The 21,719-nt window shown below is 48.1% G+C and overlaps 1 protein-coding gene across 4 annotated transcripts in view; it reads right to left on the bottom strand.

Annotated features, from left to right (window-relative positions):
- The window catches only part of PLEKHM2 (pleckstrin homology and RUN domain containing M2), a 45,426-nt gene that overhangs the window by 17,460 nt on the left and 6,247 nt on the right, over positions 1-21,719 (bottom strand). For 3 of the 4 annotated variants that reach the window (XR_005235733.2, XM_007980426.3, XM_037984999.2), the window contains exons 2-3: positions 1,425-1,531; positions 960-1,069 (exon numbers count right to left, since the gene is read on the bottom strand). Coding sequence is in view for 2 of the 4 variants with exons in the window: in XM_007980426.3 (XP_007978617.3) it covers positions 960-1,069; positions 1,425-1,531 (217 nt within the window). In the remaining 2 variants the exon portion in view is untranslated. Of the gene's footprint in view, positions 1-959; positions 1,070-1,424; positions 1,532-21,719 lie in introns of those variants that run through there. The other variant, XM_073007817.1, reaches the window with a different exon arrangement.

Here is a 21,719-nt window from a genome sequence, read left to right on the forward strand (position 1 = left end):
TTCGCGCTTGGTGGGGTACCGTAACCCCCGAGTGCTTTATTTTCCTAGTCGGACCTTAGCATGTAGCTGGCCAGGAAATTCTGATAAAGAGGGCAGACTGCACACTTCACATAGGTCAAGAAACACCAGGATCCTGCACTGATCCTGTAGGTAACAGTGATCCTGGCTCAGGGAGAGAAACCAGACTCCACAGCATGTGCTCAGGCTGGGATTCCATAGGAGTCCAGCTCTTGCTGGGAGCTCGTCCTCCTTCCCATCACTGCTGCGCCAAAAAACCGTTATATGCAGGGAGAAAAGAGGCCTCATGGAGGGGGCTGGCATTTTATACATTTATTTTTTATTTATTACTATTATTTTATTTTTTGAGACACAGACTCTGTCACCCAGGCTGGAGTACAGTGGTGTGATCATAGCTCACTACAGCCTTAAATTCCTGGGCTCAAGGGATCCTCCTGCCTTACCCTTCCAAAGTGTTGGGATTACAGGCATGAGCCACTGCGCCCAGCCATTTTCCTAAATCTTTAGAGATAGGGTCTCACTCTTTCTTCCAGGCTGGAGTGCAATGCTGTGGTTATGCCTCACTGCAGCCTCAAACTGCTGGGCTCAAGTCATCCTCCCATCTCAGCCCCTGAGTAGCTGGGACTACAGGTGTGTACCAAGACATCCACCTAATTTTTAAATTTTTGTAGAGATGGGGTCTCATTGTATTGCCCAGGCTGGTCCAAACTCCTGGCCTCAAGCCATCCTCCCCGCTCAGCCTCCCAAAATGCTGGAATTACAGGTGTGAACCACCATGCCTGGCCTGGTGCTGGCATTTTAACACCCCACTGCTATTGGACACCACCAGGTAATGAGCCTCCCAGGGCTGACCCTGAGGCTAAACCTGGGACAGAGCCCCAAGCTACTCACAGAGAAGATGGAGCTGGTCCCTTCCCCAGAATCTCCTTGTGACTACTCACTGCGCCCCAGGTTGGTGGCCACGTGCTGCAGCACCTCGATCTGCTTGATGGCCTCTCTCCGAGTGAAATGCACCACAAGCACCCAGTAGCCAGAGGAGAGGTCTTGCAGTCTGAGGAAACAGGACAGGAGCTGCTGTGACGTGCATGGGGCCACCCTGGGAAGCTGCGGTCAGCTGGTCCAGCAGTGAGCGCAAGGTAGGAAGTGATGGATCCCCAGCAGGTCTCCCAGGCACCCAGCACACCTTCATGTTGTTTGTGGCGAATCCTCCCCCCATCATTTATGTCTGCCCAGAGATGATTTACTGGGGTAACTACAGAGAGACTGTGGCCCACTTGAATGGGACAAATCCCTTTCTGCCAAGGGGAAAGAAGGAAGAAAAGGCAGACAAGCTAAGGGTTTCTCTGTGGAGGCTACTCATGGCCTGGGTTGTGCTCTGTGGTCTTTGGAAACTTCCTCCACCTTACCCGTACAGCAGGGCGTGGTCCAGGTGCTCACACAGACGCTGCAGGACCTTGTCATGGTTCCGGATGGCAGGGGTCTCATCCTCACATGCAGCAAAATAGCTCTGCAACTGAAAGAACAAAAAAATCCCCTCCAAATCAGAAATGGATTAAGAGGAGGGCTACAAAAGTTCTGGAATCAAGAAGGTAGATTAAAAAAAAAAAAAATAGTCAAATGGTGTATCTACAATGACCAACAGAGATGTCTACCTCAAACCACCCTGTCCCAGGGGCAGCTCTGGCACTGGAGGTTCCAGCAGGCAGCGGCTGTATCTTTACAGCCCAGTCCCCAAGAGGCACCCAGTCAGCAGTCCACACAGTGACAACTTGAGGCTGGAGGGATCCACAATCCATGCATAGGTCTCAAGTGGTGGCAAGCTTCAGGTCAGGGCCACAGCACGGCACAACTCCAGGAGCACTGCGTATAGTGCTGTCTAGATCGATGCCACACAAACCCAGAGTTGGGGCACTGATACAGAGAGCACTATATGCATTTTCCTCCATTGTCAACAGACCTTTAAACTTCATGTTATTTTTTTTGCCCTGTTGAAAAATTTTTAATTTTGATGCAGTCAAATCTGTCAGTCTTTTCCTTTATAGTTTCCCATTTTTCCCAGTTAAATATTAGAAAAGTACCTTGTTTTCTTTTCCTTTTGGTTGTTGTTTTATTGAGACAAAGTCTTGTTCTGTTGCCCAGGCTGGAGTGCAGTGGCATGATCTCGGCTCACTGAAGCCTTCGACTCCCAGGTTCAAGTGATTCTCCTGCCTCAGCCTCCCAAATAGCTGGGATTACAGGTGCCCACCACCACGCCCAGCTAATTTTTTATCTTTAGTAGAGACAGGGTTTTGCCATGTTGGCCAGGCTGGTCTCAAGCTCCTGACCTCAGGTGATCCACCCACTTTGGCCTCCCAAAGTGCTGGGATTATAGACGTGAGTCACTGTGCCTGGCCTGTTTGTTTTGAGACAGGGTCTCGCTCTGTCACCCAGGCTGGAGTGCAGTGGTGTGATCACAGCTTGCTGCAGCCTCAACCTCCTGAGTTCAAACAATCCTCCTTCATATCACAGTGGCCCCACTTGTAGCTACCCTCTGCATACACTAAGGGCCGATGGACTGGGACACCTGCCCCACCAGCCTTCTTGCCAGCCTTCTCGCCATGGACTAGAATTGCCTGCAGAACCTGACAAGGCTGGATATGGATCTAGGTGCATGCAAGGCTCATGTTAAGCCCTACGCCAAGAAGGACACCAGTGTTCCTGGGCTGGGATGATAAAAGGAGATTTGGGCAGTAGGTGAGATGAATTGCAGCAGTGTGCAAACCCCACCAGGCTGGTGAGGGCAAGGGCAGCTCCATCAGCCTAGTTAAGGACAAGAAAGCCCAGATATTGGACTGAGTTCACTGCAACCGCAGTTACAGAGAGAGGGCGCCTTTCAAGCACAGCTCTAGGAGAAAAGTCTCTCCAAGCTCATGTTAGCCATACCCTGTTCTACTACTGCCCTTCCCATGGCCAGAAGGGAGTAGAACACAAGAAAAGAGCACAGATGCCTGATCCTGATCTCAGGTTTAAGCTCTTGGGACAAACATATTCTCAAGTGTTTTCTGGAAGCAGTGGTAGAGACGGCCACAGCAGGCAAGATACATCACCACATCAACAAGCATGTGCTCCTGGAGAGAGGCCAACAATTCAGCTCCCACAACAAAAATAGCCTCTCTTCTCTGCAGCCCAGAACAAGCCTGGCAGGCCTGTCAGCCAGGACAAACCTCAGTCCTGCAGGGTCTTCCCTTCCCTTCCTCCCAGAGGCAGGCAAATCAGAGCACCACAGGGAAAGATTTCTAGAGCTGAAAGAAAGAGCAATAAGCCTGCAAAAACTGCACAATGCCTCTCAGCAACAGCTGGGAACATCACTGCACACTTCAGTATGAAGTACGACCACACTGGGGTAGAGCTTTTTTTTATTTTTATTTTTTGAATTTCAAAATCTGAGTAAATCTGAGATCAGAGAGCCTACAGACAGATGTTAGAGCTAGAAGGATCCTTAGAGATCTAGTGCAACGTTCTCATTAAAAAACCAAAACAGGGCCGGGTGCGGTGGCTCACGCCTATAATCCCAGCACTTAGGGAGGCCGAGGCAGGCAGATCATGAGGTCAAGAGATCGAGACCATCCTGGCTAACATGGTGAAACCCCGTCTCTACTAAACAAAATGCAAATAATTAGCCAGGCGTGGCGCCTGTAATCCCAGCTACTCAGGAGGCTGAGGCAGGAGAATGGCGTGAACCCAGGAGGCGGAGCTTGCAGTGAGCCAAGATTGCACCACTGCACTCCAGCCTGGGTGACAGAGCAAGACTCCGTTTCAAACAAACAAACAAACAAACAAAAACAGAATATTATTCATTCTCTTGAATTATAATACCCACATGGAAAAGAATGTGTATGTGTGTGTATTTACAGAGAAGAGGTTAAGTCCCTCAATATGGTTTTTAGTTAAGTGACAGACCCAAGGCTAGAACTCAGACTCCTTTCTCAGGCTAAGATACCTTTAAAGAAAAATTATTCTGAAAACATTTGCTCATTGTAAAAATGCAAGCAATACAGAGGTGTGTATAAAGAGTAAAGGCCCCCTGCTCCCATTTACTATTGCCAGCAGCTTGGTGTGCACGTATCTCCCCAACTCTTTTCCTGTATACACAGACCTAAGAAAAAAGAAAAAAAGGAATGCCAGGAGTGGTGGCTCATGCCTGTAATCTCAACACTTTGTGAGGCCCAAGCCAGGAGGATCCTTGAGGCCAGGAGTTTGACACCAGCCTCAGCAACATAGCGAAACGCTGTGTTTAAGAAAAAAAAAAAAGAAAAAAAATTAAAAATTAGCTGAGCGTGGTGGCTCACGCCTACAATCCCAGCACTTTGGGAGGCCAAGGCAGGCAAATCAGTTGAGGACAGGAGTTTGAGACCAGCCTGGCTAACATGGTGAAACCCCATCTCTACTAAAAATACAAAAATTAGCTGGATGTGGTGGTGCACGCCTGTAATTCCAGCTACTTGGGAGGCTGAGGCAGAAGAATCGCTTGACCCTGGGAGGTGGAGGTTGCAGTGAGCCGAGATTGCACCACTGCACTCCAGCTGGGGCGAAAAATAAAAACAAATTAGTTGGGCATGGTGGCATGCACCTATAGTCTCAGCTACTTGGGAGGCTGGGGCGGGGGTCGGGGGAGGTGTCCCTCGAGCCCAGGAGTTTGAGGCTGCAGTAAGCTGTAACAGCACCACTGCACTCCAGCCTGGAGCAAGAACGTTCTCAAAATAAATAAATAAATAAATAAGTAAATAAGGAAAATAAGATCATGCTATATTCATTCCGAAACTTGCTTTGCCTTTAAGGAAGATCTATGTATATTTCCATATCATTATGAGGCACCATACTTCAACCATTGTTAAATATGGATATCATATCCAGTTCCTGGACATCGCACACAATATTGCAGTGACCATCGTGCAGTCCTGTGTGGATGCTTCTGTATGGTGAGTGCTTGCAAGGGGAACTGCTAAGCCAAGGGACAAACACATTTACAGTCTGCCTGGGACCTGCCACCTGCCCGTCTCGAATGTATGACTGATTTACACTCCCACCATGCTGGTCAACACTCGATATAATTAGTCTCATTTTTTCCAGTCCATTTGGTGAAAAATAGTACCTGTTTTCTCTTCTAGGAACTCAGTATTCACAGCCTTTGCCCAATCTTCTACTGGCTGCTTGTGTTTTTTGTTATTATTTGTTGCAGCTCTTTAAGGATTTAACCTAATGTGTTGTTATGTATTATTTTCCCCCCATTATCAATTGACCTTTAAACTTTGCTTATGTCATTTTTTTTCCCTATTGAGAAATTTTTAATTCTGATGCAGTCAAATCTGCCAGTCTTTTCCTTTACAGTTTCCCATTTTTCCCAGTATAAGATTACAAAAGTGCCTTTTTTCTTTTCTTTTTCTTTTTTTTTTTTAAGATGGAGCCTCAGTCTGTCGCCCAGGCTGGAGTGCACTGGCACAATCTCGGCTCACCGCAACCTGCGCCTCCCGGGTTCAGGCAATTCTCCTGCCTCAGCCTCCCAAGTAGCTGGGATTACAGGCACCCACGACCACCCCTGGCTAAGTTTTGTATTTGTTAGTAGAGATGGGGCTTTGCCATTTGGCCAGGCTGGTCTCGAACTCCTGGGCTCAAGAGATCCACTCACCTCAGCCTCCCAAAGTGTGGGTATTACAGGCATGAGCCACCACGCTTGGCCACAAAAGTGCCTTTTTTCTTTTATGATTTTAGGACAATTTGGTTTTGGTTTTTATGTTTTGATTTTTTTTTTTTTTTCCACTGCTGGTTTTTCGTCCTCTTATGTTTTTACTTATTTTATTTTTATTTTTGATAGAGACAGGGTCTCCCTATGTTGCCCAGGCTGGTCTTGAACTCCTGGGCTCAAGGAATCCTCCTGCCTTGGCCTCTCAAAATGCTAGGATTACAGGGATAAGCCATCACACCTGGCCAGGTTCCCTTATGTTTAGATCTTTATATATGTCATGAGGTAAGGATCCAGTTTCACCACGTTGGCCAGGCTGGTCTCGAACTCCTGACCTTAGGTGATCTGCTTGCCTTGGCCTCCCAAAGTGTTGGGATTACAACACTTTGGGCGTCACGGCGCCACGGCGCCCAGCCCTCGTATTTATTAATGTTAATTAATGGTCCAGCTCTCCCTAATCCTCCCACCTCAGCCTGCTGGGTAGCTGGAACTACAAGTGCATGCCACTATGCTTGGCTGATTTGTGATGTAATATGCCCCTTTTAAAACTACTTTGTGTTGTTGGCTTATTATATATTCCTGTGCTGGTCCTCCATTTAAAATTTTTAGCTTATTCAGCATTTTGGTATGGGCAGAACAAGTCTACCCCAGCCCCCTCAACATTCTTTTTCAAAACTATTTCGGTGACCGGGTGCAGTGGCTCACACCTGTAATCCCAGCACTTTGGGAGGCCAAAGCAGGCGGATCACCTGAGGTCAGGAGTTCGAGACCAGCCTGGCCAACATAGTAAAACTCCATCTCTACTAAAAAAAAAACACAAAAATTATCCGGGTGTGGTGGCCCACGCCTGTAATCCCAGCTACTCGAGAGGCTGAGGCAGGAGAATTGTTTGAACTCGGAAGGCTTACTAGCCAAGATCATGCCACAGCACTCCAACCTGGACGGCGGAGTGAGACTCTGTCTCAAAACAACAACAACAACAGCAACAACAACAACAACAACAACAACAACCCCGTTTTGGCTGTTCTAGTACATTATTTTAATCAAATTTCACTACAATTCTCTTCTGGATTTGTACTAGAATTATACTGAATCCAGAAATCATTTGGGGGAGGAAATAATATTGCAATATTGAGTCTTCCTATCCAGGAACATGGAATCTTTTCCCCATTTATTCAGGTCTTCTTTTATATCCTTTGGTAATTTTTATAGCTTTCTTTAGATATGTCCTGAACATTTATTTCCAGGAGGCTTGCATATCTACACATGGTATTATGAGTTAGGAAACAATCTGTGCCTTGAAACAATTTCTGCAAAAAGTACAGTACAAAGAGTGTATATGCCATGGTGGTGGAGAGAGAGGGCTCAGTAGGCAGGAAACCCGGGTCCAAAGTGCGGCTCTACGACTGCAGAGGTGGGCACCTTTGGCAAATTACTTAACTCTTTAACCCTCATTTTTTCTTATCTGCAAAATGGGTTATAAAATGACTATTTAGACCTGAGCTGTCCAATACAGTAGCCACTAGCCACATGTGGCTATTTAAATTTAAATTAATTAAAATAGGTCGGGCGTGGTGGCTCACGCCTGTAATCCCAGCACTTTGGGAGGCAGAGGTGGGTGGATCATTTGAAGTCGGGAGTTCGAGACCAGCCTGGCCAACATGGTGAAACCCCATCTCTACTAAAAATATAAAACTTAGCCAGGCATGGTGGCATGTGCCTGTAATCCCAGCTACTCGGGAGGCTGAGGCATGAGAATTGCTTGAGCCCAGGAGGTGGAGGCTGCAGTGAGCTGAGATCGTGCCCCTGCACAGAACATTTCCATGATGTAGAAAGTTCTATTGGACAGTACTGATTTGGAGACTAAAATGATAAAATGTATGCAAAAGGCTTAGCATAGGTTTGGTAAGCAGCAAGTGCTTGACAAACACTAGCTGAGATTATAAACAATAACAAACCCATCTTCTTGGTCAAACCAATGACATACACAGTTAAACCTAAGTTCAAGTGCAAAGAAGACCTGAAGATATATCTGCTGTCAATAGTTAATATTCTGTTTACTGGGTCACAAGTTCAAAAAAAAAAGTTATTATTAACTTTTTTAATAGTTATTAATAACTATTAAACTATTAATAACAGGCTGGAGTGCAGTAGTACAGTCACAGCTCACTGCAGCCTCAACCTACTGGACTCAGGTGATCCTCCCAGCTCAGCCTCCCAAATAGCTGAGACCACAGGTATGTACCACCACACCTGGCTCTTTTTTTGTCTTTTTTTTTTTTTTTTTGTAGAGATGGAGTTTTGCTATATTGTCTAGGCTATGTTGTCTAGGCTGGTCTTCAACTCCTGCACTCAAGTGATCCTCCTGCCTCAGCCTCTCAAATTCTAGGGATTATAGGCATGAGCCATGGTGCCCAGCCCAACGCCTACACTTTAAGCACTCTTTTTTTTTCTTTTTTTTTTTGAGATGGAGTCTCTGTTGCCCAGGCTGGAGTGCAGTGGCATGATCTTCGCTCACTGCAACCTCCACCTCCCGGGTTCAAGAGATTCTCCTGCCTCAGCCTCCGAGTAGCTGGGACTACAGGTGCACACCACCATGTCCGGCTAATGTTTGTATTTTTAGTAGAGATGAGGTTTCACTATGTTGGCCAGGCTGGTCTCGAACTCCTGACCTCGTGATCTACCACCTCGGCCTCCCAAAGTGCTGGGATTACAGGCGTGGGCCACCGCGCCCAGCTAAGCACTCTTTTACAGCAGGTTGATAAAGATTTCGCATGATCTCAGGGGACAAGGAGATCTGGAATCAATGCTACCACCCAGCATAGTTCCTGAAAGGGGAAGAAAGAAGAAGGTCTCCGATTCAATAATGCAAGAACCTGCAGAGCTATGGCAATAGCCTGAGCTCAGATTTTGGGAGCTGGGCAGAAAGCACATAAAGGTAAACAAACAGCAGTGGCACTCTCCTAGCTGCAATGAGGCCGCAGCTGGCAACCACCTCCCGCTCCAGTAAGATCAGAAGGCTCTGAAAGAATAGGAGCGGAAGGAAAGCAAACATCGAAGAAATGAGGATCCCAGAACAGAATTAATGGGGTGAGTATAACAAATATAACCCCGCCTGGGAGCACAATCGCCATCTTTTATGTCAAATTACTCTTTGGTTGCACTCAATACCTGCTGGTAGAGCTAATACCCACTACAATTAGGGCCATGATTTATTGAGTGCACATTCTGTGCGTCAGGATGGTGGCAGAGCTGTTAAGAGTGTGGATTCTGGAGTCAGACAACTTGGTTTGAATGTTGACTCTTCTGCTCATTCACTGTGTGACCTTGAGTAAGTTACCTAACCTCTCAAAACTTGTTTTCCTTGTCTGTAAAATGGGCTTAGTAATAGGACCCTCCCTATAGGTTGCCATGAGGGTTCATGATGCTTACACTGTGTTTATCAAAGTACATGATACATCGTAAACACTTAACAAATGTTAGCAGCTATGATGATGACACACTTTTCAAACGTAATTTAATCACCACCGCAACCCCATAAGTAGGTCACAGAGCTAGAAAGGGGCAGAGACAGATTTTAAACCCAAGTCTTTTCATCAAACCTGGGTTGGAGGTCCCTGAATGAATAATGTATGTAAAATGTTAGGCTCTAGCCAGGCATGGTGGCTCACCAGTATAATTCCAGCTCTTTGGGAGGCCAATGAAGGAGGATCATTAGAGGCCAGGAGTTTGAGACCAGCATGGACAATATAGCAAGACCCCATCTCTATTTTAAAAAACTTTTTTGTAAAGTTAGACTCTATTTAAATCCCATCCTAATATGTTTTAGGGGAACCCAAGAAAAAAAAAATGCCGTTCCGGGCCGGGCACAGTGGCTCATGCCTGTAATCCCAGCACTTTGGGAGGCCAAGGCAGGTGGATCACGAGGTCAAGAGATCAAGACCATCCTGGCCAACATGGTGAAACCCCATCTCTACTAAAAATACAAAAATTAGCTGGGCGTGGTGGTGTGCACCTGTTGTCTCAGCTACTTGGGAGGCTGAGGCAGAAGAATCTCTTGAACCTGGGAGGTGGAGGTTGCAGTGAGCCGAGATCGTGCCACTGCACTCCAGCCTGGTGACAGAGCGAGACTCCATCTCAAAAAAAAAAAAAAGAAAAGAAAAAAAAAAAAAAGAAAAATGTAGTTCCCTGTCTTTTAAATCATGAGAACTGGCTAGCAGTGGCTTATGCTGGCAATCCCAGCACTTTGGGAGGCCGAGGCAGGCGGATCACTTGAGATCAGGAGTTCAAGACCAGCCTGGCCAACACAGTGAAACTCTGTCCCTACTAAAAATAGAAAATTAGCTGGGAATAGTGTGCACCTGTAGTCCAAGCTACTGGGGAGGCTGAGGCAGGAGAATCACTTGAACCCAGGAGGTGGAGGTCACAGTGACCTGAGATCGAATCACTGTGCTCCAACCTGGGCGACGAGAGCGAGATTCCGTCTCAAAAAGATATAAATACTGATATAAATATAAACCATGAGAACTCAAAGCCCATGGTAGACTTGAGCTCAGTGTCTTCTGCAGTTCTGCTTCTTGGAAGACAGACCCAGGAGAGTGGCCAGGCTGGCTTCTCTGCCAAGAGCCCTTGCTGGTACGCTCTCTGTCCTTTGGCCCCACACTGGCATCTCCTGAGTGAGGATGTGTCTTGTTTGGTTTTAAAAAAGCTGCAGCTGCTCCAGGAGGGGCTTTCCCCACTTCTGGGAAGAAGTTCATCCTGCTGATCAGACTGCCAAGTGGTTCTGAGTGTCTCCTTCCTGTTCATGTGGATTTTGGGGAAAGGCAGAAAATCTCAGAATTCATGGGAATCTGGGGCAGGGTGGCTAGGGGGCCACCTCCAAGTTTTGTGTGTAAAGTTTTATTGGAACACAGCCACTCCCATCGGCTCATGTGTCACCTGTGGCTGCTTTTGGGCTATGATAGCAAGTGGAGCGGTGTTTTTAGAAACAGGTCTCACTTTGTTGCCCAGGCTGGAGTGCAGTAGTACAGTCACAGCTCACTGCAGCCTCAACCTACTGGGCTCAGGTGATCCTCCCAGCTCAGCCTCCCAAATAGCTGAGGCCACAGGTATGTACCACCACACCTGGCTAATTTGTGTGTGTGTGTGTGTATTTTTTGTATTTTTTTGTAGAGATGGAGTTTTGCTATGTTGTCTAGACTGGTCTTCAACTCCTGCACTCAAGTGATCCTCCTGTCTCAGCCTCTCAAATTCTAGGGATTACAGGCATGAGCCATGGTGCCCAGCCCAACGCCTACACTTTAAGCACTCTATTATTTTTTTTGAGACAGAGTCTCTCTCAGAGACCGCGTGGCCCGTACAGCCTGAACTATTTAGCACCCGGCTCTTTATAGAAGAAGCTTGCTGGCCCTTGGTCTGAAGCCTGGAGCAGAGGTGGCAAGGAATGCACACTTGTGATTGGCTTGGCTGAGGAGCTGCCTCTTGCTCAAAGCTCAGTTCAGCAGTGGCCAGAAGGGGAGGCTCAAGCCGTGAAGGGTCACATATTTCAACACACAGTTACTGGGCGCCTGCTATGCACATATCAGACACGGTGGCGGAGATGAATTAGTGCAAATATGTAACATGGCATCAGGGAGTAGTAAGTGCTATAAAAAAATGAAGCAGGGTGTGGAAATCTGTTATAAATACAGAGTCCCCGGAAGGAAAAAAATAAATATGGAAGCCGGGCACAGTGGCTCACACCTGTTATGCCAGCACTTTGGGAGGCTGAGTCAGGTGGATCCCCTGAGGTTAGGAGTTCGAGACCAGCCTGACCAACGTGGTGAAACCCTATTTCTATTAAAAATACAAAAAATTAGCCAGGTGTGGTGGCGCACACCTGTAATCCCAGTTACTCGGGAGGCTGAGGCAGGAGAATGGCTTGAACCTGGGAGGCTGAAGTTGCAGTGAGCCGAGATCATGCCACTGCACTCCAGCCTGGGCAACAAGAGCAAAACTCCGTCTCAAAAAATAATAATCAAAACAAACAAACAAATAAACAAATAAGGAACCAAGAAGATCTCCCTGAGGAAATGACTATTGTGGCATCCAGGGGGAAAGTATTCCAGTTAGAGGAACAGCAGGGGCAACAGTGAGGAGCCTGGTGTGGCTGGAGCTCAGGGAGTGAGGGGGTGAGCAGCATGAGATGATGTCAAGAAGGCAGCTGAGGGCCAGATCATGCACAGCCACACAGGCCATGCGAGAGGCCTTGTGTTGCATTACCAGTTTGATGGGAAGCTGTTGAAAGGTTGAGAACAGGGAAGTACATAACCCGACATCACTGTTACGAAGCTACTATAGCTTCTTGCTTGTTTTTGAGACAGGGTCTCGCTCTGTCGCCCAGGCTGGAGTGCAATGGCGCGATCCTGGCTCACTGCAGCCTCTGCCTCAATCGATCCTCCCACTTCAGCCTCCCGAGTAGCTGATACTGCAGGTGTGCGACACCACAGCAGGCTAGTTTTTGTATTTTTTGTAGAGATGGGGTCTCATCATGTTGCCCAGATCGGTCTTGAACTCCTGGGTCAAGCAATCCACCCACCTCAGCCTCCCAAAGTGCTGGGATTATAGGCATGAACCACCATGTCCGACCTTGCCATAGCTTCTATATGGTGAGCAGACAGACTATGAAAGGCCAAGGTGGAGGCAGAGGCTGGTTAGGAGGCTAGTAGCCCCACTGATGGGAAAATGGGGGCTGGGAGCTGGCTACAGTGTGGAGGACTGGAGAAGTTGTCATATGTAGGGTCTGAAGGCAGAGCCCCAGGGATTTAGTGATGGATTAAATATGGGGCATGAGGGAAACGGAGGAGCCAGCAACAGTTCTGAGATGTGGTCTGAGCAGGAGAACGGCAGCCGTTTCTGGATCGGGTGGAGTGCAGCTCTGGCATGGTAAGTTCAGAACACCTATCCGATATCTATGTGGAGGCTGGGCATGGTGGCTCATGCCTGTAATCCCAGCACTTTGGGAGGCCAAGGTGGGTAGACTGCCTGAGGTCAGGAGTTCGAGACCAGCCTGGGCAACATGGCAAAACCCTATCTCCAGCAAAAATACAAAAAATTAGTCGGACATGATGGCATGAGACACCTGTAGTCCCAGATACTTGGGAGGCTGAAGTGGGAGAATTGCTTGAGTCTGGGAGGTAGAAGTTGCAGTGAGCCAAGATCGCACCACTGTACTCCATCCTGGGTGACAGAGTAAGACCCATCTCAAAAAAAAAAAAAAAAAAAAGATATCTACTTGGAGACATCAAGGAGACAGCTGTGGAAATGGATCTGAAGTTCAGGGTGAGGTGGGCGCCACCAGGCTTTGGATGACACTGAAAGCCATGAGTGTGCAGCAAGAAGAACGTCTGAGTACTGAGCCGCCAGGGCTGCGTTAGATCAGGGGTCCTCACCCACGCAGCACAACAATGCCCAGGCCCCTTTCCAGACCAGTGACATCAGAAACCCTGGAGTCAGGGCACAGGAAGCAGCACTGTAACACTCCAGGTAATCCTGATGCCCGGCCCGGGCTGAGGATCACTGTCTCACACCATGAAGGCACAGCCAGTGAGGCGGGCAGAAAACCTGGGCAGTAAACCTGGGCAGTGTGTGCTCCAGAACCCGAGTGAGGAAACTTTCCCAAGGGCAGGCGTGGTAAGTCGCCAGGGTCGTGGCAGCAGGCGCCTAAAAGGGAGGTGCTGCGACCATGAGGAAAGCACATGGGTGCAGGGGCAGGGGCATCAGCCTGATGGGCGCTCATCACGGACGGCAGGAGCTTGCGTGGATCCTGCATCAGCAAATGAGGCATTTAAACATGACAGTGAAGAGGCAGCTGGGACTCGAAAACATAGCAAGTATTTGACGATAATGAGGAAAAGTTATTGTGAATTTTTTGTAATATTGGGTCATGTGAGAAAAGAATCCTCATTTTTGAACAATATGTACTGAAATATTTATGGATGTCTGGAAATCTGTTTCAAAATAATAGAGGGCTGGTGGTATAGATTGTCCAGTGATGGTAAGAGCTGAACATGGAGCTTCAGTATGCCATTCTGCCTATTTTGGGTCAGAAGAGGGGGTGAGGGAAGTGGAAGAAGAGGAAAGAGGAAGGAAGGAAGGAAGGAAGGAAGGAAGGAAGGAAGAGGGAAGGGAAGGGAAGGAAAGGGAGGAGGAAGGGAGGAAGGGAGGGAGGAAGAGACAGTAAATACAGAAAATCCCTTTGACCAGTTTTGCCAAACAAGTGGCAGGAAAACTGGGGTAAAGAAAGAAAAGTCCTTGCCCAGGAAAGACAGGATTGTCCCCCTCTGGCTACAATGGAGAGTCCAGAAGCAGGTCAGCCAGTATGCTCTGTGGTGGGAGGATGAAAAAGTTATCAGAAGAAAATTCAAAAGCAAGCAAGATCGACTGAGAATGAAGAGAGAGATTCAGATTTAAGGTAATTTTATTTTTAACACGGTGGTTCCCTAAGGTCCATGAACTCTGAGGCCTCTGTCTCAAAGGCGTGTTCCCAGACCATGCTCTAGACCTGCTCAGCTACTGTCCTGTCCCTGCTGCTGATTTTTCGGGTGTACTCAGGCACCAGGACCAGGAAGAGCTGGCTCAGCTCATCCTAGACTCTCCCAAAGCCAGGAGCACGGGGCTCCCAGGCACTCTGGGAAGGCTGGGCGTCACAAGACTGCTTCGGGGAAGTGTGGGTGGTACACTCCAACAAGCCAAGAAATGCCTGACTCAGAGAATTTTAATCAGGGTGAGCCCCACTCTCTGCTCTGAGCTGCCACAGCCTGGCCTTCTCTGTCCCGTGTCTCTCTGATCTTCACACACCCACCAAACAATTTCTAGTACTATGGTTGATACGAAGAAATCCTTCCAGATTGGTGTCTAATAATTAACTCAAAGGTGGCTGTGAAAGATAATGAATGGCCAAATGTACACAGCTAATCCCGCCACCAACACAGCTAACTGTTTTGTATTTTTAGTAGAGACAGGGTTTCACCATCTTGGCCAGGATGGTCTTGAACTCCTGGCCTCATGATCCACCTGCCTCGGCCTCCCAAAGTGCTGGGATTACAGGCGTGAGCCACTGCGCTGGGCTAATAACACCACATTTTTATGTGATCCAAGGAATAAACCACCACTGCCAACAGCACTTATGTAGATACTCTCCCCTGCGATCTAAGACAAGGCTGGGTGCTGGCCAGGGCTGAGGAATTTCAGCATCGAAGAGCGGAAGAGCCCTTAGAAACCATTTGGTTAGGAAGCAGAGTTTCCTGGGGACTCCCGTTCAGTAAGAATGCCCTGCCCTGTGTAGAAGGGTGTGTGAAGGGAGCTGGAGTTAAGGAGAGGGAGAGGGAGAAGTTATCAGTGAATGAAACTGACTACTGAATGTAAAGAAAACCAGAAAAATAATCACTTAGCCACAACCCTCATTTTATAGGCAGGGAGACCGGAGCCCAGGGAGACAGGGGCACTTCCTGCATGCCCTAGCTTTGGCCAGTGTCCCACCACTGTACTGCAGTCTTGGCCAGGTGTGCTCACACACAGGGGTAGCTACTACTGGAGCTCCTTCTGCTTCATTCCACCTGGAGATAAAGCGGTCGGGACATCAGCTGTCACCACCCCAGAAGTATTCATCCCAGCCTGGGTGACAAAGCGAGACCCTGTCTCTAAAAAAAAAAAAAAAAGAAACTGAGGAGGGCAGAGCAGCAGGGGCCATGGGCCATCCCCAGGGCTTCTGTGATGGGGCTCTGTAGGATTTAGGGGACCACATCAGGAATGTCCCAGTTGCTTCCCTCCTAGACAACACGAGATGTCAACAGAGGCTTCAGCTGCTGGGTGTCTGCCGCTTTACCAGCCCCAGGGAACCACAACGCTTCCGATGTACACTGCTAATTTTATTTTTGTTGTTTTTCTTTGAGATGGGGGCTCACTATGCCCAAGCTGGAGTGCAGTGGCTAATCACAGGCATAAGCATAGCACACTACAGTCTCGAACTCCTGGGCTCAAGCATTCCTTCCACCTCAGCCTTCCATGTAGCTGGGACGATAGGTGCACACCACCATGCCTAGCTTACTCTCCTAGAATAGTATATTTATGTAATATAATAATAGAAATGGGGTCTCACTATATTGCTCAGGCCGGTCTTGAACTCCTGGGCTCAAGCGATCCTCCCACCTCATCATACCCGGCCCAGTCTCCTATTTATTTGTTTTAATAATAGAGATGGGGTAAAGACACATGCACACGTATGTTTATTGTGGCACTATTCACAATAGCAAAGACTTGGAACCAACCCAAATGTCCATCAATGATAGACTGGATTAAGAAAATGTGGCCCATATACACCATGGAATACTATGCAGCCATAAAAAAGGATGAGTTCATGTCCTTTGCAGGGACATGGATGAAGCTGGAAACCATCATTCTGAGCAAACTATCACAAGGACAGAAAACCACACACTGCATGTTCTCACTCATCGGTGGGAACTGAACAATGAGAACACTTGGACACAGGGCGGGGAACATCACACACCAGGGCCTGTCAGGGGGTGGGGGACTGGGGGAGGGATAGCATTAGGAGAAATACCTAATGTAAATGACAAGTTAATGGGTGCAGCAAACCAACGTGGCACATGTATACCTATACATGTGTGCACATGTACCCTAGAACTTAAAGTATAATAAAATAATAATAATTAAAAAATAATAGAGATGGGGGGTCTCACTATATTGCCCAGGCTGGTCTCGAACTCTTGGGCTCAAGTGATCCTCCTGTCTTGGCCTCCTAAAACCCTGGGATTACAGGCATGAGCCACTGCATCAAGCCTACTCTCCTAACTTTAAAATCCTTCACCTGAGGTTCCACTGCACCATAGCCTGGAAAATATTTCATTCTCAATGGCAATCAAATTATAGAGCAAGAGAGCCCAGAAATCACCCCTGCATAAGAACCAATCAGAGATCTTGCAATTCAAAAACGAGGCTAGTTGCTCTATGTGAAAAATGTTGGCCAGGTGCAGTGGCTCACACCTATAATCCCAGCACTCTGGGAGGCGAAGGTGGGCACATCACCTGAGGTCAGGAGTTCGAGACCAGCCTGGCCAACATGGTGAAACCCCGTCTCTACTAAATATATTAAAAACTAGCCAGGCGTGGTGGTGCGCACCTGTAATCCCAGCTACTTGGGAGGCTGAGACAGGAGAATCGCTTGAACCCAGGAGGCAGAGATTGCAGTGAGCTGAGACTGTACCACTGCACTCCAGCCTAGGCATCAGAGCAAGACTATGTCTCAAAAAAAAAAAAAAGAAAAAGAAAAATGCTGTTGGCCGGGAGTGGTGGCTCACACCTACAATCCCAGCACTTTGGGAGCCCAAGACAGGAAGTTCGCTTGAGCCCAGGAGTTCAAGACCAGCCAGGGCAACATAGCAAGACCCCCATCTCTACAAAATACTAAAAAATTAGCCAGGCCTGGTGGCACGCACCTATAGTCCTAACTACTTGGGATGATGAGGCGGGAGGATTGCTTTAGCCCAGGAGCTTGAGGCTGCAGGGAGTTATGGTTGTGCACTGCAGCCTGGGTGACAGAGCAAGACTGTCTCTAAAAATAAGTAAGTAAGTAAATAAATAAATAAATAGAAAAATGCTGTCCTTCAGCGATGTCTTAGAAGGGCAGTCAAAGCCCCTAGCCAGGAAGGGTGTGTGCCCAGACTGGGTGGCATCCTGGGTCTGGTAAAGTCCCCCAATGTGTGGGGGTTTATCCACTATGGGACTGCGTCGATCTTTAAGCAAGTTTGGTGAAATCAATGCTTCTTAACCATTCATTCGCCACTCAATACAGCAGCCAATTGCACAGGTTTCTTTGCCCACCTCCGAAATCACTTCTGCTGGAGAGCTGGTAGGCTCTCCACTTTACTGGCAGCTCTACTGAAAGATATGCAGGGGGTGACCAGCCTGGGCAACATGGCGAGACCCTGTCTCTACTAAATGTACAAAAAAAAAAAATTAGCTGGGCATGATGGCATACTCCTGTAGTCCCAGCTACTTGGGAGGCAGAGGCTGCAGTGAGCTGTGACTGCACCACTACATCCCAGGCTGGGTGACAGAGTGAGACCCTGTCTCAAGAAAAAGAAAGACATGCAGGGGGAAAGGTGGAAAAAAGCAGGTACTTGAATTACCTGTGGATTTCATTTTTCTGTGCTTTATTTGCGGTGTAGGAACAATGACAGCTGAAAGTGACTAGCCTACTTGGGCACAGATCTCTAGCATAACTGACAGAACATGGTTTCCAAAAGCAGCTAAATGCTGCTTCTTCCTGGAAGGGGAGTGTGCAAACCTCAAGGCACTATGATTCCTCTGGCTCAGAACTCAGCACAGGGACTGACTTCTTACAGAGGGACCGAGGACTGCTCTTGAGGTGGGGAGAAAACTGCTAAGAGGTTCTGCCGAGGGTCCCCTCAGTGAACCCCAGAGACCTAGAAGCCAGCCGATGGCCTGAAAAACAGAGTGCACACGATTCTACTCCATTCTTCTTCTGCTGGGACGGAAGCAGGAGCTGGCAGAGACCCTGAGCTCTGTTTTCTGAGCTCTCCACACTCAGTGTTGTGTGTGGCACTGGTGGAGGAGAAGGGAGTTTTTCAAAGCCTCATTTTAACCAGGCTTTCAAAGCACGGAAGCTTCAGCTGGTGTGTTCATCTTTCACTTCCCTTTTCCTCTCCTGTGCCTACACCACCACCTCGTGAGTGCCTCCCCCACCCTACAACACCACCTCATGAGTGCCTCCCCCACCCTACACCACCACCTCATGAGTGCCTCCCCCACCCTACAACACCACCTCATGAGTGCCTCCCCCACCCTACAACACCACCTCATGAGTGCCTCCCCCACCCTACAACACCACCTCATGAGTGCCTCCCCCACCCTACACTACCACCTCATGAGTGCCTCCATTACCCAGACAACCCAAGTATGACCAAGGGAAATGCTCACCCAGTCACTGTCTAAATCACAATGTTAGGCTGGGGGACCCTGGGGAGACTCTTGCTGCCATTCCAAGGCCCGTGCAATACAGTCAGACATTCTACAGGCTGAAAATGTAAATACAAGGCTAGAAAGCATGATAGACCTTCATGGATTACAAATCCATAATGGATAATAAAGGACATTAGGGATGACTTGGGGCATACACCTATCCCACTGCAATTTGTTTGATGTCTGTCTCCTCTTCTAGAATGTCTGCCCCACGGGGGAAGGAGCTTGGTAGGATTTGCTCACTGTTGATTCCTATGACTAGAAGAGTGCTCAGCACATAATACTCACTCAACAAATATTCGTGGCCAGGCGCGGCAGCTCACGCCTGTAATCCCAACACTTTGGGAGGTCGAGGTGGGTGGATCACCTGAGGTCAGGAGTTTGAGACCATCTTGACCAATACTAAAAATACAAAACTAGCCGGGCGTGGTGGCGGGCGCCTATAATCCTAGCTACTCGGGAGGCTGTGTTAGGAGAATTGCTTGAACTCAGGAGGTGGAGGTTGCAGTGAGCCGAGATTGCACCGTTGCACTCTAAGTCTGGGCAACAAGAGCGAAACTCAGTCTCAAACAAAACAAAACAAAACAAAATTTAAAAAAACAAATATTTGTTAGATGGTTTTATGGAGGACTGGCCCCCAGACTGACCCATGGGGATGTGTTATCTGTTACTTCAAGACCAACACCATGGAGAAGGAAAAGGGTCAGAGAAATGGAAACAGCAAAAGCCAGAAAATGGTTCAAATTCCAGCCCTGCTCCTTGTGAGCTTAATAACCTCTGGCAGTTTATTTCTCTAAACTTCATTCCCTCATGTGTTAAACAGGCACCGGGCGAGTGCAGTGGCTCACGCCTGTAATCCCAGCACTTTGGGAAACCAAGGCGGAGAATGGCTTGAGCCCAGGAGTTTCAGAGCAGCCTAGGCAACATGGCAAAACTCCATCTCTACAAAAAAAAAAAAAGCAGAAAAAATTAGTTGGACGTGGTGGTGCACACCTGTAGTACCAGCTACTCAGGAGGGCTGAGGTGGGGGGATTACTTGATCCTGGGAGGTCGAGGCTGCAGTGAGCCGAGATCACACCACTGCATTCCACCCTAGGTGACAGAGCGAGACCCTGTCTCCAAAAACAAACCCCAAAGCCGGGTGCGGTGGCTCACGTCTGTAATCCCAGCGCTTTGGGAGGCCGAGGCGGGCAGATCACCTGAGTTGGAGACCAGCTTGGCCAACAGGGTGAAACCCCATGGCTACTAAAAATACAAAAATTAGCTGGGCATGGTGATGAGCATCTGTAATCCCAGCTACTCTGGAGGCTGAGACAGGAGAACCGTTTGAACCTGGGAGGCAAAGTTTACATTGAGCTGAGATGTTATCACTGCACCCCAGCCTGGGCGACAGAGCGAAACTCTGTCCAAAAAACCTCAAAAAAACCAAAATGCCCCAATATCATGGGCACTGACCCAGGAAACGCATGTAAACATGCCAACTCTAGGGCCTGGCATGCAACAGGTGCCGAATAAACTAAATGTTAAAGATTCTTGTGGTTTTATTACTCCCCTTCCTCTCAACATGTTCAGGACTCTCATGCCTCAGTAGTCTGTGAACACCAAAAACAACTTGGGGCAGAAGTGTGAAAAATGAAGGTTGATTACCCTCAAAAATTAAGTTTAGGCCGGGCGCGGTGGCTCAAGCCTGTAGTCCCAGCACTTTGGGAGGCCGAGGCGGGCGGATCACGGGGTCAGGAGATCGAGACCATCCTGGCTAACACGGTGAAACCCCGTCTCTACTAAAAAATACAGAAAAAACTAGCCGGGCGAGGTGGCGGGCGCCTGTAGTCCCAGCTACTCGGGAGGCTGAGGCAGGAGAATGGCGTGAACCCGGGGAGGCGGAGCTTGCAGTGAGCTGAGATCCGGCCACTGCACTCCAGCCCAGGCTACAGAGCGAGACTCCGTCTCAAAAAAAAAAAAAAAAAAAAAAAAAATTAAGTTTGGAGATTTTGTGTATTTCAAGCACTCATCAGTTCCTTCCTTGTTCTCGCATAATATTGGGTTTCTCAGAATCTGTTAGTTCCAACTGTTAAATACAGTTATCTGGGGAGGAAGGGAATTATAAGAAACTAATATCTTCTTCCTTATATATTTGTGCAATGTTTGTAGACACTTATAGGCAAAGGAGGAAAAGATAAATTACAAGTACACAGCATAAGGCCAGGTGCGGTGGTTCATGCCTGTAAGCCCAGGACTTTAGGAGGCCAAAGCAGGATCACTTGAAGTCAGGAGTTCAAGACCAGCCTGGCCAATATGATGAAACCCCGTCTCTACTAAAAAATACAAAAATTAGTCCAATGTGGTGGTGCCTGCCTGTAATCCTAGCTACTTGGGAGGCTGAGGCAGGAGAATCACTTGGACCCGGGAGGTGGAGGTTGCAGTGAGCCAAGATCACACCACTGCCCTCCAGCTTGGGCAATAAAGTGAGACTCTGTCTCAAAAAAACAAAACAAAACAAAACAAATACACAGCATGGAGGAGAATATCTGTACAGAGGGCCACCTGCTTCACTGGCAAGAGGTCAGGAGAAGCTCTCAGGACCCTGGATGGTTTCAATAACTGATAGATCAATGGCCTAAACTTGAATCTCCAGTGGAAAGGACTCTCCCAGAAATCATCCTTATTCACCTGCCTCAAATGGAAGTTCTAGGACGTCTGCACCTTGAATGAGCAACACCAAGGGGGATAGGGCTGGAAAGGAGACTTCACCCAAACCAACCGGCCCTGCTGCCTGATTTAGACTCTCAAGGAGGAGAGCTCGGGGCCCAGAGTTGCTCGTTCTCTATTGCACGGCAGTTTCCAGATCACAGGCCGAGAAACCTGTTTTTGTTTTTGTTTTTTCTGAGATGGAGTCTTGCTCTGTCGCTCAGGCTAGAGTGCAGTGGCACGATCTTGGCTC

Source organism: Chlorocebus sabaeus, chromosome 20, assembly GCF_047675955.1.
Source record: "Chlorocebus sabaeus isolate Y175 chromosome 20, mChlSab1.0.hap1, whole genome shotgun sequence".
NCBI classification, from domain to species: domain Eukaryota; kingdom Metazoa; phylum Chordata; class Mammalia; order Primates; family Cercopithecidae; genus Chlorocebus; species Chlorocebus sabaeus.